The sequence below is a fragment of the Mobula birostris genome, chromosome 21, assembly GCF_030028105.1.
Source record: "Mobula birostris isolate sMobBir1 chromosome 21, sMobBir1.hap1, whole genome shotgun sequence".
Classification (NCBI taxonomy): domain Eukaryota; kingdom Metazoa; phylum Chordata; class Chondrichthyes; order Myliobatiformes; family Myliobatidae; genus Mobula; species Mobula birostris.
This window is the reverse complement of record NC_092390.1, coordinates 9,743,328-9,756,332: the sequence shown is the minus strand read 5'-3', so window position 1 is coordinate 9,756,332 and position 13,005 is coordinate 9,743,328. Positions and strand designations below refer to the sequence as shown.

General features: G+C 43.1%; 1 protein-coding gene across 3 annotated transcripts in view; it reads left to right on the top strand.

Annotated features, from left to right (window-relative positions):
• LOC140185576 (ectonucleoside triphosphate diphosphohydrolase 4-like) overlaps positions 1–13,005 on the top strand; it is a 102,330-nt gene that overhangs the window by 49,951 nt on the left and 39,374 nt on the right. For all 3 annotated transcript variants that reach the window (XM_072238932.1, XM_072238931.1, XM_072238930.1), the window contains 2 exons: positions 2,621–2,771; positions 12,084–12,187. In XM_072238932.1, coding sequence (XP_072095033.1) covers positions 2,621–2,771; positions 12,084–12,187 — 255 coding nt within the window. The remainder of the gene's footprint in view (positions 1–2,620; positions 2,772–12,083; positions 12,188–13,005) is intronic.

Genomic DNA, 13,005 nt, shown 5'->3' with positions numbered 1-13,005 from the left:
GCTTTGATCTCATGTGTATCATCCCTAGGAGTTTTCAATGATGGAACTCCAATCTCTAGGCCTCAAACTCCGTAGTCACCTACCTAGGGGGTCACTAGTCTTTGTGCATCCTGTGCACACCGACCCCTGTTCCCAATATCCATCTGCATCTGTCCGTTTAGAATACATCCATGCCTCTGGACTTCGAACTCACCCTCATCCCTGTCCCTAAACGTCCTGGCCCCTAATTCCCGTCTCTGTCTCCAAAACAAACTGTTGCACAGTCTCTGGAGTAGGATTTGAACCCACAATCGATTGATTCAGAAAGTACATGGATAGTGCCTCACTGAGCTCATTCAACTTCCCCCAGGTCGTGAGATTACTAAACTCCCTGACATCACCCGAGTCTCAACATGTTTGAAGTGCCAGTAGTGTTATACTCCTTACTTTTTAGCTTGTGTCCTAATGCAATTAATTTATTTGTGGCAATATTACTTTGTGAGTTACAGTATAAATGCTGTGTTGTGCACTTTAGTTTAGAGAAACGTTGTTTCATTTGACTGTATACATGTGTACGGTTGAATGATAATAAACTTGAACTCTCTGGTATGGAGGGGGGTGCTACTGCACAGGACCAAAAGAAGCTACAGAAAGTTGTCAAATTAGTCAGCTCCATCATGGGTACTAGCCTCCGTAGTATCCAGGACATCTTAAAGGAGTGGTGCCTCAGAAAGGTGGTATCCATTATTAATGACCCTCACCCAGGACATGCCCTCTTATCATTGCAACTATCAGGAAGGAAGTACAGAAACCTCAAGGCACACACTCAGCGATTCAGGACAGCTTCTTCCCCTCTGCCATGTGATCCCTAAATGGACACTGAACCCTTGGACACTACCCTACTTTTTTATATTTTATATTATTTATGTTTTGCACTATTTTTGATCTAACCATTTAATATACATATACTTATTTAGTCAATACTTAATGTAATTGATATACTTATTTACTTATTTTTCTATATTATCATATTGTATAGTATTGTACTGCTGTGCTAATTTCACAACACACACCAGTGATAATAAACCTGATTCTGAATATAGAATACAAAGAAAAACATCAGCTTTATTTCTCACACGTACATCAAATCATCAAAACAACTCCAAGACTCTACAAAGGAACAGATCAGTTACAGCAAGTTGAATTCAACTGCATTCTCTTCCAGTAAATGCCTTTACTTTGTTAGGGAGCTGAAGAAAGCTGGGCTATGCACATCCTTACTCACATCATTCTACAGATGTGCAGTAGAGGGCATCCTAACAAGCTGCATTGCTGTATGTTATGGAAACTGCACTGTGGCAGACAGGAAGGCTAGCCGAAAACTACCCAACACATCGCCAGCACCAGCCTATCCACCAGTAAGGACATATATACAGAAAGGTGCCAGAAAAGGCCAGTAACATCATGAAGGATCCCAACACCTTGCTCATGGACTGTTTGACCCATTCCCATCAAGGTGGAGGTGACGTAGCATCTACGACAGGATCACCAGACTTGAAAACAGCTACTTTCCCCAAGCAGTGAGGCTGGTCAACACTTCCACCCACTAACCCACCCCTCCGCACCCGTAACCACCACTACTTTGCTAGTTCCTGTCAACGCTACTTTATGGACATACATTTTATTGTGTTTTTTATCATTATTATTGTGTTCTTTCTCCTGTGCTTTTTTGTGCTGTAACAATTATTTTATTCTCCTTTACACTTGTGTGCAGGAAATTAGAAAATGTTGAATCCTGTTTAACTTGTAATTAATAACCTTTTTGTAGAACTCTGCTGCCACCCTCTGGTTTTGAATCTGTATTGCACCTTAACATTCATACAGTTTTAATGCAGTCATAAAACAAACTGCTGAACAACCTCAGCAGGTATGACACCATCTGTAGAGGGATACCAACAGCCAGATGCATGTTAAGCCTAATGAACATGAAGCAGTATTAAACATCTCTGAAGATCTACCCTGGGCCTGTTGTATTGATGGAGTTATGAAGAAGGCACACCAGTGACTCTATTTCATTAGGAGTTTGAGGAAATACACTGGCAAATTTCTACAGATATATCGTGGAGAGCGTTCTGACTGGTTGCATTACTGTCTTGTATGGAGGTGCCAATGCACAAGATCAGATAAAACTGCAGAGGATTTTAAACTCATCCAGCTCCATCATTGGATTCTAACCTCCCCACCACCATGGACATCTTCAAAAGGCAATGCCTCAAGAAGGCGCATCCATCACTAAGAACCTCCACTATCTAGGACGTGCCCCCTTCTCGTTACTACCATCAGGAAGGAGGAACAGGAGCCTAAAGACCCACACTTAAATGTTTTCGGTGCAGCTTCTTCCCCTGCACCATCAGATTTCTGAATACTTATGAGCCTGTGAACTCTACCTCACTGTTTTGCTCTAATTTTGCATTATTTATCTTTTAATATTTATTATAACAGAATTTTTTAATGTATTACACTGTACTGCCACAATAGAAATTTCATGACTTGTATCAGTGACAATAAACCTAATAGTTAGAAGTAATTATGTGTTGTCATCTGAAAATATTTGACCGCTATCTATCTAATTGCTTTCCAGGTATCTCGACGCTGGCCTCCTCCCCTAGTAAGGCTATAGATTATCTCCGTCCTCTTCTGCGCTACGCAGCCGACTACGTCCCTGTCACGAAGCACAAAGAAACACCATTGTACATCCTTTGCACAGCAGGCATGAGGCTTCTACCAGAAAGGTACAGGGATTGAATTTGGCAGGATTTCGCTGCACTGCACGATGAGGGGGATGCCAGGAGGTTTGGGGGGATATAGGAAGATTGAGTGATTGGACGGGGCAGATGGAATACTATCCACCTTGGAGTTTAAAACACATTGAAGAGGAGTGTTTTTTATTGGTGAAAGAATAGATGGTTCTGGTGGTCAGAGGAATCTAGTTCTTGTGCAAGATTTCAGAAAGTTAACATGTAGTATCAGAAATCAGTTAGGAAGGAAAGTGGTTCAATGGCTGCTTTTGCAACGCAGTTTTAGTACAGGAGAGTCCTGCCTCACTTAGTGTTTGAGACTGCATCAGAGATAAATTGGCCTATTATCACGAACTAAAGTACAGTGAAAAATTTTGCATGTCACCCATACAGGTCATTTAATCATATCAGTATTGAAGTAGTACAAGGGAAACGCAGTACAGGTTGAGCACCCCTCATCCAAAATGCTTGGCGCTGGATTTAGGATTTTTTTCCGGACGCAAAACTCTTGCAGGGCTTTCTAGGGTAAATATAGAGTTAACATTTATCCTACCTTGTCAAAAACCATGTGTCACAGACTCATAAGGTTAGCCACTCATGACAGTTTAAATTCATCTACCCAGGAAACCATGGAACCCACCCCTTCTATTCTCCCCATGACCTACCCATCACCTCCCTCTGGTCCCCTCCACTTCCCTTACTTCCATGGTCCTCTGCCCTCTATTAGATCCCTCCTTCAGCCTTTAATCTTTTTCATTTATCACATCCCAGCTTCTCAATTCATCCCCCCTCCCTTGCCCACCCACCTTCCCGATTCACCTGGTCTTTCTTATCACCTGCCAACTTGTACTCCTCACCCTCCGCCCCCATCCCCACCATCTCATTCTGTCATCTGCCCCCTTCTTTTCTTGACCTAATGAAGGGTCTCAGCCTGAAACATCAACTGTTTATTCCTTTCCATAGATACTGCTGTGTTCCTCCAGCATTTTGTGTGTTAACCGTGGAAGCTCACCAGCTGAGTACATTCAGGTGGATCAATTGAATTGTTTGTGTTACTTAGGGAACTGAGGGAAATTTAGTGCAGGAGAGTGGAGCTAAGGTAAAAGGTCTGCCAGAATCTTGTTGGAAAGCAAAATTTCTTGTTAGAGAAACAAGAAATTTCACAACATACACTCAATGGCCAGTTTATTAGGTACAGGAGTGATGCCTGGTGTGGTCTTCTCCTATTGTAGCCCATCTCCTTCAAGGTTCGACATATTGTGCATTCAGAGATGCTCTTCTGCACAGCATTGTAACAGGAGATTATTTGAGTTAATGCCAGCTTGAACCAGCCTGGACATTCTCCTCTGACCTCTTTCATTAACAAGGCGCTTTTGCCCAAAGAACTGCCGCTCACTGGATTTCATTTGTTTCCCGCACCATTCTCCATAAATTCTAGAAACTGTTGTGTGTGAAAACTGCAGGAGATCAGCAGTTTCTGAGATACTCAAACCACCCTGTCTGGCACCAACAATCATTCCACAGTCAAAGTTACTTGGATCACATATCTTTCACATTCTGATGCTTGGTTTCAGCAACAACTAAACCTCTTGACCATACCTGCGTGCTTTTATGCATTGAGTTGTTGCCACGTGAGTGGCAGATTAGATATTTGCATTACCAAGCAAACGGAGAGATGTACCTAATAAAGTGACCACTGAGTGCATGTCGCTGATAATAAACCTGATTCTGATGCTGGAGAGGAGGCACAAGATGAAATATTCTACTCCTCGCCTTTCCTGTGCTTCCAGTGTTTTGTTTGTTTTTGTGCTCTCATTTCCCTTCCAATGACACAAAAATAAGTGGAAAGGCACATTAGAGTGATCATATTGTGACCCAGCAATGAGATATATGTGGACATGCTTGCTAGAACTGTAGGGGAGGGTTTAAAGTCATTTTTGTCAAGGGAATGTGAAACTGAGTGATAGGGCTGACAATAGGGCAGTTGGTATGTAAGCAGAGGCGGTGTGCAGTGAGGCTGTCAGGAAGGACAGGCAAATAGGGCAAAATTTTAGTCAATGGGATGAGTTGCAGTGTAACAAAGGGACAAAATTGAAAAGGGTGATAAATACAGGACCGAGGTTATTGTATTTGAATGCATGCATTATATGCAATAAGGTAGATAATCTTGTGCAGTTAGATATTGATATGTATGACATTGTGGGCATCACTGAGTCATGGCTGAAAGAAGATTATAGATGGGAGCTTAATATCCAAGGCTACCCATTGTGTTGAAAGGGCAGGCAGAGGGGGTGGTGTGGCTCTATTGGTTTAAAAAAAAAATAAATCAAATCCTTAGAGGTGACACAGGATCGGAAGATGTAGAATCCTTGTAGGTAAAGTTAAGAAGCTGCAAGGGTAAAAAGACCATGATAGGAATGATATATAGGCATCTGAACTGTAACCAAGATGTGAGCTACAAATTACAGCAGGATATAGAAAATGCATGTGAAAAAGCAAAATGTTAAGATAGTTATGGGGAGTTTCAATATGCAGATAGATTGAGAAAATCAGGTTGGTGCTGATTTTCATCCCAAGAAAGAATTTATTGAATACATTTGAGATGACTTTTTCGAGCAGCCTGTGGTTGAGCCCACTATGGGATCAGCTATGGTGGGTTGAGTGTTGCATAATGAGCCAGGTTTGATGAAGGAGCTTAAGGTAAAGGAACCCTTTGGAGGCAGTGATCATAATATGATAGAATTCACCCTGTAATTTGAGAGGGAGAAGCTAAAGTCAAATGTATTAGTATTACAGTGGAGTAAAGGGAATTACAGAGGCATGGAGAGGAGCTGGCCAAAATTGATTGGCAGGGGGTTCTAGCAGGAATGACAGCAGAGCAGCAATGGCTGGCATATCTGGGATCAATTTGTAAGGCATAGGATAGATATGTCCCAAAGAAGGAGTATTGTAAAGTCAAAATGACAGAACCATGGCTGACAAGGGAAGTCAAAGCCAACATAAAAGTAAAAGAGAGGACTTATAATAGAGCAAAAATTAGTGAGAAGTTAGAGAGTTGGGAAGATTTTAAAAACCACAGTAGTGAACAAAGAAAAGCCATAAAGAGGAAAAAGATGAAATATGAAGGTAAACTAGCCAATAATATTAAAAATGATACCAAAAGTTTCTTCAAATATATAAAGAGTAAAAGAGAGGCGAGAGTAAATATTGAACCGCTGGCACCGGGGAAGTTGTACTGGGGGACAAGGAAATGGCGGACGAACTGAATATGAATTTTGCATCAGTCTTAACTGTGGAAGACACTAACAGTATGCCAGAAGTTTGAGTGTGTCAGGAAGCAGAATGAGTGTTGTTGCTATTACAAGCGAGAAGATGCTTGGAGGAAGGCAATAAGTCTGAAGATAGATAACTCATCTGGACAAGGCAGTTGAGACTCCAGCATTCTAAAAGAGGTAACTGGAGATGGTGGAGGCCTTAGTAATGATCTTTTAAGAATCAATAGATTCTGGAATGGTTCCTGAGGACTAGAGAACTGAAAATGTCCTTCTACTTTTCAAGAATGAAGGAAGGCAGAATAAAGGAAATTATAGACCAGTTAACTCAGTAGTTGAGAAGATATTGGAGTGGATTGTTAAGGATGAGGTTTCGGGGTACTTGGAAGCACATGGTAAAATAGGCCTAAGTCAGCATGGTTTCCTAATTCGAAGAAGGAAGTCTGAGAGTCGGAGCGGGAGTGCGGAGGAAGCCATTTTTGAATTTTTTGGGTTTTTTTTCCATCGGCGTTCAGAGAGGCGGGACTGCGCAGGCGTGTGACGTCGGGCAGTGAAGCGCGGAAGATTTAAAAGGAACAGAGCCTTATACAGTGGGTAGCATAGTTTGCAGGCGGCGGAGTGAGCCGGGAGCAGAGCGAAGCCTTAAGGGCTTTGGCTCAACAGGCTTAGGCGGAGACGGGCGAGGCGAGGAAAGTTTGGTATTCATTTTTTGTTGTTATTTGAGGAGAGAGGTAGTATGAGTGTGAGGGCAGTTTGTTGTTCTCTGTGCTGGATGTGGGAGGCCCTGGAGTCTCCAAGCCTACTGGACGTCCACATCTGCGCCAGGTGCGCCGAGATGCAGCTCCTAAGGGACCGTGTTAGGGAACTGGAGCTGCAGCTCGATGACCTTCGTCTGGTCAGGGAGAGTGAGGAGTTGATAGAGAGGAGTGACAGGCAGGTGGTCACACCAGGGCCACGGGAGGCAGACAAGTAGGTCACGGTTAGGAGGGGGAAGGGGCAGAGTCAAGTAATAGAGAGTACCCCGGTGGCTGTGCCCCTTAACAACAGGTACTCCTGTTTGAGTACTGTTGGGGGGGACAGCTTACCCGGGGGAAGCGACAGTGGCCGTGCCTCCGGCACAGAGTCTGGCCCTGTAGCTCAGAAGGGTAGGGCAAGGAAGAGGAGGGCAGTTGTGATAGGGGACTCGATAGTAAGGGGGTCAGATAGGCGATTCTGTGGACGCAGTCCAGAGACCCGGATGGTAGTTTGCCTCCCTGGTGCCAGGGTCCGGGATATTTCTGATCGTGTCCAAGATATCCTGAAGTGGGAGGGTGAGGAGCCAGATGTCGTGGTACATATAGGTACCAATGACATAGGTAGAACAAGGGAAGAGGTCCTGAAAGGAGAATATAGGGAGTTAGGAAGGGAGTTGAGAAAAAGGACCGCAAAGGTAATAATCTCGGTATTATTGCCTGTGCCACGCGACAGTGAGAGTAAGAATGCAATGAGGTGGAGGATAAATGTGTGGCTGAGGGATTGGAGCAGGGGGCAGGGATTCAAGTTTTTGGATCATTGGCACCTCTTTTGGCACAGGTGTGACCTGTACAAAAAGGACGGGTTACACTTGAATCCTAGGGGGACCAATATCCTGGCGGGGAGATTTGCGAGGGCTACTGAGGTGACTTTAAACTAGAATGGTTGGGAGGTGGAATCAAATTAAAGAGACTAGGAGAGAGGAGGTTACTTCACAACAGGGGGATGGGAACCAGTGCAGAGAGACAGAGGGGTGTAAAATGAGGGTAGAAGCAAAAAGTAGTAAGGTGAAAAGTAAAAGTGGCAGGCCGGCAAATCCAGGGCAAAAATCAAAAAGGGCCACTTTTCAACATAATTGTATAAGGGCTAAAGAGTGTTGTAAAAGTGAGCCTGAAGGCCTTGTGTGTCATTGCAAGGAGCATTCATAACAAGGTGGATGAATTAAAAGTGCAGATTGTTATTAATGAATATGATATAGTTGGGATCACAGAGACATGGCTCCAGGGTGACCAGGGATGGGAGCTCAACATTCAGGGATATTCAATATTCAGGAGGGATAGACATGAACGAAAAGGAGGTGGGGTAGCATTGCTGGTTACAGAGGAGATTAACGCAATAGAAAGGAAGGACATTAGCCAGGAGGATGTGGGATCGATGTGGGTAGAGCTGCATAACACTCAAGGGCAGAAAACACTGTTGGGAGTTGTGTACAGGCCACCTAACAGTAGTAGTGAGGTTGGGGATGGTATTAAACAGGAAATTAGAAATGTGTGCAATAAAGGAACAGCAGTTATAATGGGTGACTTCAATCTACATATAGATTGAGTGAATCAAATTGGTAAGGGTGCTGAGGAAGAGGATTTCTTAGAATGTATGCGGGATGGTTTTTTGAACCAACATGTCGAGGAACCAACTAGAGAGCAGGCTATTCTAGACTGGGTATTGAGCAATGAGGAAGGGTTAATTAGCAATCTTGTCTTGAGAGGCCCCTTGGGTAAGAGTGACCATAATATGGTGGAATTCTTCATTAAGATGGAGAGTGACTCAGTTAATTCAGAAACAAAGGTTCTGAACTTAAAGAAGGGTAACTTTGAAGGTATGAGACATGAATTAGCTAAGATAGACTGGCAAATGACACTTAAAGGGTTGATGGTGGATATGCGATGGCATGGATGAGCTACAACAATTCATCCCAGTTTGGCAAAAGAATAAATTATGGAAGGTAGTGCACCTGTGGCTGACAAGGGAAATTAGGGATAGTATCAATTCCAAAGAAGAAGCATACAAATTAGCCAGAAAAAGTGGTTCGCCTGAGGACTGGGAGAAATTCAGAGTCCAGCAGTGGAGGGCAAAGGGCTTAATTAGGAAAGGAAAAAAAGATTATGAGAGAAAACTGGCAGGGAACATAAAAACTGACTGTAAAAGCGTTTATAGATATGTGAAAAGAAAAAGATTGGTTAAGACAAATGTAGGTCCCCTACAGACAGAAACAGGTGAATTGATTATGGGGAGCAAGGACATGGCAGACCAATTGAATAACTACTTTATTTCTATCTTCGCTAAGGAGGACATAAATAATCTTCCGGAAATAGTAGAGGACAGAGGGTCCAGTGAGATGGAGGAACTGAGGGAAATACATGTTAGTAGGGAAGTGGTGTTAGGTAAATTGAAGGGATTAAAGACAGGTAAATCCCCAGGGCCAGATGGTTTGCATCCCAGAGTGCTTAAGGAAGTAGCCCAAGAAATAGTGGATGGATTAGTGATAATTTTTCAAAACTCTTTAGATTCTGGACTAGTTCCTGAGGATTGGAGGGTGGCTAATGTAACCCCACTTTTTAAAAAAGGAGGGAGAGAGAAACCGGGGAATTATAGACCGGTTAGCCTAATATCGGTGGTGGGGAAATTGCTAGAGTCAGTTATCAAAGATGTGATAACAGCACATTTGGAAAGTGGTGAAATCATCGGACAAAGTCAGCATGGATTTGTGAAAGGAAAATCATGTCTGATGAATCTCATAGAGTTTTTTGAGGATGTAACTGGTAGAGTGGATAGGGGAGAACCAGTGGATATGGTATATTTGGATTTTCAAAAGGCTTTTGACAAGGTCCCACACAGGAGATTAGTGTGCAAACTTAAAGCACATGGTACTGGAGGTAAGGTATTGATGTGGGTAGAGAATTGGTTGGCAGACAGGAAGCAAAGAGTGGGAATAAACGGGACCTTTTCAGAATGGCAGGCAGTGACAAGTGGGGTATCGCAAGGCTCAGTGCTGGGACCCCAGTAGTTTACAATATATATTAATGACTTAGATAAAGGAATTAAAAGGTGAGTGGGCAAATTCATGGCAGATGCAATTTAATGTGGATAAATGTGAGGTTATCCACTTTGGTGGCAAAAACAGGAAAACAGTTTATTATCTGAATGGTGGCCGATTAGGAAAAGGGGAGGTGCAATGAGACCTGGGTGTCATTATACACCAGTCATTGAAAGTGTGCATGTAGGTACAGCAGGCTGTGAAAAAGGCAAATGGTATGCTGGCATTCATAGCAAGAGGATTTGAGTACAGGAGCAGGGAGGTACTACTGCAGTTGTACAAGGCCTTGGTGAGACCACACCTGGAGTATTGTGTGCAGTTTTGGTCCCCTAATCTGAGGAAAGAAATCCTTGCCATAGAGGGAGTACAAAGAAGGTTCACCAGATTGATTCCTGGGATGGCAGGACTTTCATATGATGAAAGACTGGATCAACTAGGCTTATACTCGTTGGAATTTAGAAGATTGAGGGGGGATCTTATTGAAACGTATAAAATCCTAAAGGGATTGGACAGGCTAGATGCAGGAAGATTGTTCCCAATGTTGGGGAAGTCCAGAACGAGGGGTCACAGTTTGAGGATAAAGGGGAAGCCTTTTAGGACTGAGATGAGAAAAACTTCTTCACACAGAGAGTGGTGAATCTGTGGAATTCTCTGCCACGAAACAGTTGAGGCCAGTTAATTGGCTATATTTGAGAGGGAGTTAGATATGGCCCTTGTGGCTAAAGGGATCAGGGGGTATGGAGGAAAGGCTGGTACAGGGTTCTGAGTTGGATGATCAGCCATGATCATACTGAATGGCGGTGCAGGCTCGAAGGGCCAAATGGCCTACTCCTGCACCTGTTTTCTATGTTTCTATGTAAAGGAAAATCTTGCCTAACAAATCTGTTGGAATTCCTTGAGGAAATAACAAGCAAGATAGACAATGGAGACTGGTGGAAGTTATGTACTTGGATTTTCAGAAGGCCTTTGAAAACATGATGTGCATGAGGCTGCTTAACAAATAAGAGCCCATAGTATTACAGGGAAGATACCAGCATGGTTGGAGCATTGGCTTATCGGCAGGAGGCGGAGAGGGTACAAAGGGAGCCCTTTTCTGATTTGCTGCTGGTGACTGGTGGTGTTCCACAGGGGTCGGTGTTGGGACTGACTTTTTTTTACATTGTATGTCAACGACTTGGATGAAGGAATTGATGGCTTTGTGGCCAGGTTTGCAGACGATGGGTGGAGGAGGAGGTAGTGTTGAAGAAGCAGGGAGGCTGCAGAAGGATTTGGCTGGATTAGAAGAATGGGCAAAGACATGTGAGATGGGGTACTGTGTCAGGAAGTGTATTGTCATGCACTTTGGTAGAAGGAATAAAAGCATAGTCTATTTTCTAAAGAGGGAGAAAATTCAAAAATCGGAAGTGCAAAGTGTCTTGGGAGCCCACCTGCAGGATTCCCTAAAAGGTTGAGTTGGTGATGAGGAAGGCAAATACAACATTTGCATTCATTTCGAGAGGACTAGAATATAAGAGCAAAGATGTAATGTTGAGGCTTTATAAAGCACTGCTGAGGCCTCATTTGGAGTATTGTGTGTAGTTTGGGCCCCGATCTGTGAAAGCATGTGCTGACACTGGAGAGGGTTCAAAGGAGGTTCACAAAAATGATTCAGGGAATGAAAGATGTATTGAATGAGGAGCGCTTGATAACTCTGGGGCAGTACTCGCTGGAATTCAGAAGAATGAGGGGTGACCTTATTGAAACCTATCAAATTTGAATGGTCTGAAAATCTATAGTGGGACAGATTTCAATGCACATGTCAAGCTGTGATCATGGATACCCTCCTCAGGACATTCTGCACTCAAGGCAGCTGTGGGTTTGCACACCACCAGGCAGTTCCAAGTGCAGTGTGGGTGGGTGTGTACACCAGCAGGGAATTCGAGGAGCAATCAAACTGAGAAAACGGTAAAGTCCAGAGTACAAATCCTGCTCAAGAGTGAGTGTTGTCTTCTGCAGCAGTCAAAGCCACCCATAGCCTTCATCCAGTGTTAAAACATTTACCTGTAAAATCTCTTTGAGAGTGTAAGATCCCAGACTTATCCCAGTGTCAGCTGCAGGAGATTTGGTTCTAAGTTATAAAGGGAGAATTTGCCAAGAGGGCTCATTGGTTTCCATGGTTGCTGTTGAAGGGAAATCATATTGGAATTCAAATGTCTTGCATCTCTTCAGCCAACAGGGCGCCATTCTCCAGAACCTTTATGTTAATGTGCCAGTGGAATTTGACTTCCTGTTCTCAGAGTCGCATGCAGAAGTGATATCTGGTAAACAAGAAGGTGTGTATCATACATTCATATCTATAGAGCACAGAAACAGTTCTTTTGCCCCAATTCACCCATACCCACTAAGGTGCCTTGCTTGAGTTAATCCGGTTTGCATTTGGCCCATATCCCTCAAAACTTTGCCAACCATTAACCATAAACACTGTGCTACCCTGTGCCACTTTCACCAGCAGCTAGTTCCTTTTGCCCACCACCCTCTGTGTGGGAAGGTTTCCCTCTCATGTCCCCTTTAAATCTTCCCCCTCTCCTCTTAAATCCATGCCCTGTAGTTTTATACTCCTCGACCCTGTGGCTATCCACCTTATCTGCACCAATTCGTGCTAAACAAAGGAGTGCAGATGTTAGAAATCTGAAATAAAAAATAGACGATGCTTGTAGCCCTCAGTAGATTGAGCATAATCTCTAGAAGGGAAAATAGTTAATATTTCTGGTCGAAGACCCTTCGGAACAGGTATGTGTAACAAAGCACTAACAACACAGTTTCTGCTCCCTATCTTAGCAGTTTCTGTCTGTCCGCAGTATCGTGCATTCTATATCCAAGTTTCTCATCAGAATAACCCAAAAGAGCAATTGACTACTTCAGAATTAGAATCAGAATCAGTTTACTATCACTGACATGTCATGGAATTTGTTGTTTTGCAGCAGTGGTACAGTGCAATATGTAAAATATACTATAATTTAAGAAATATGAAAAGTGTATATATAAATGAACTTAGAAATCTTTCAAGTCTTTGACTAATCTTGTACATCATATTTTTAGGGTAACTTTTTATATTTTTTTTCATATATATATTTGTAATGCTACTGTATCA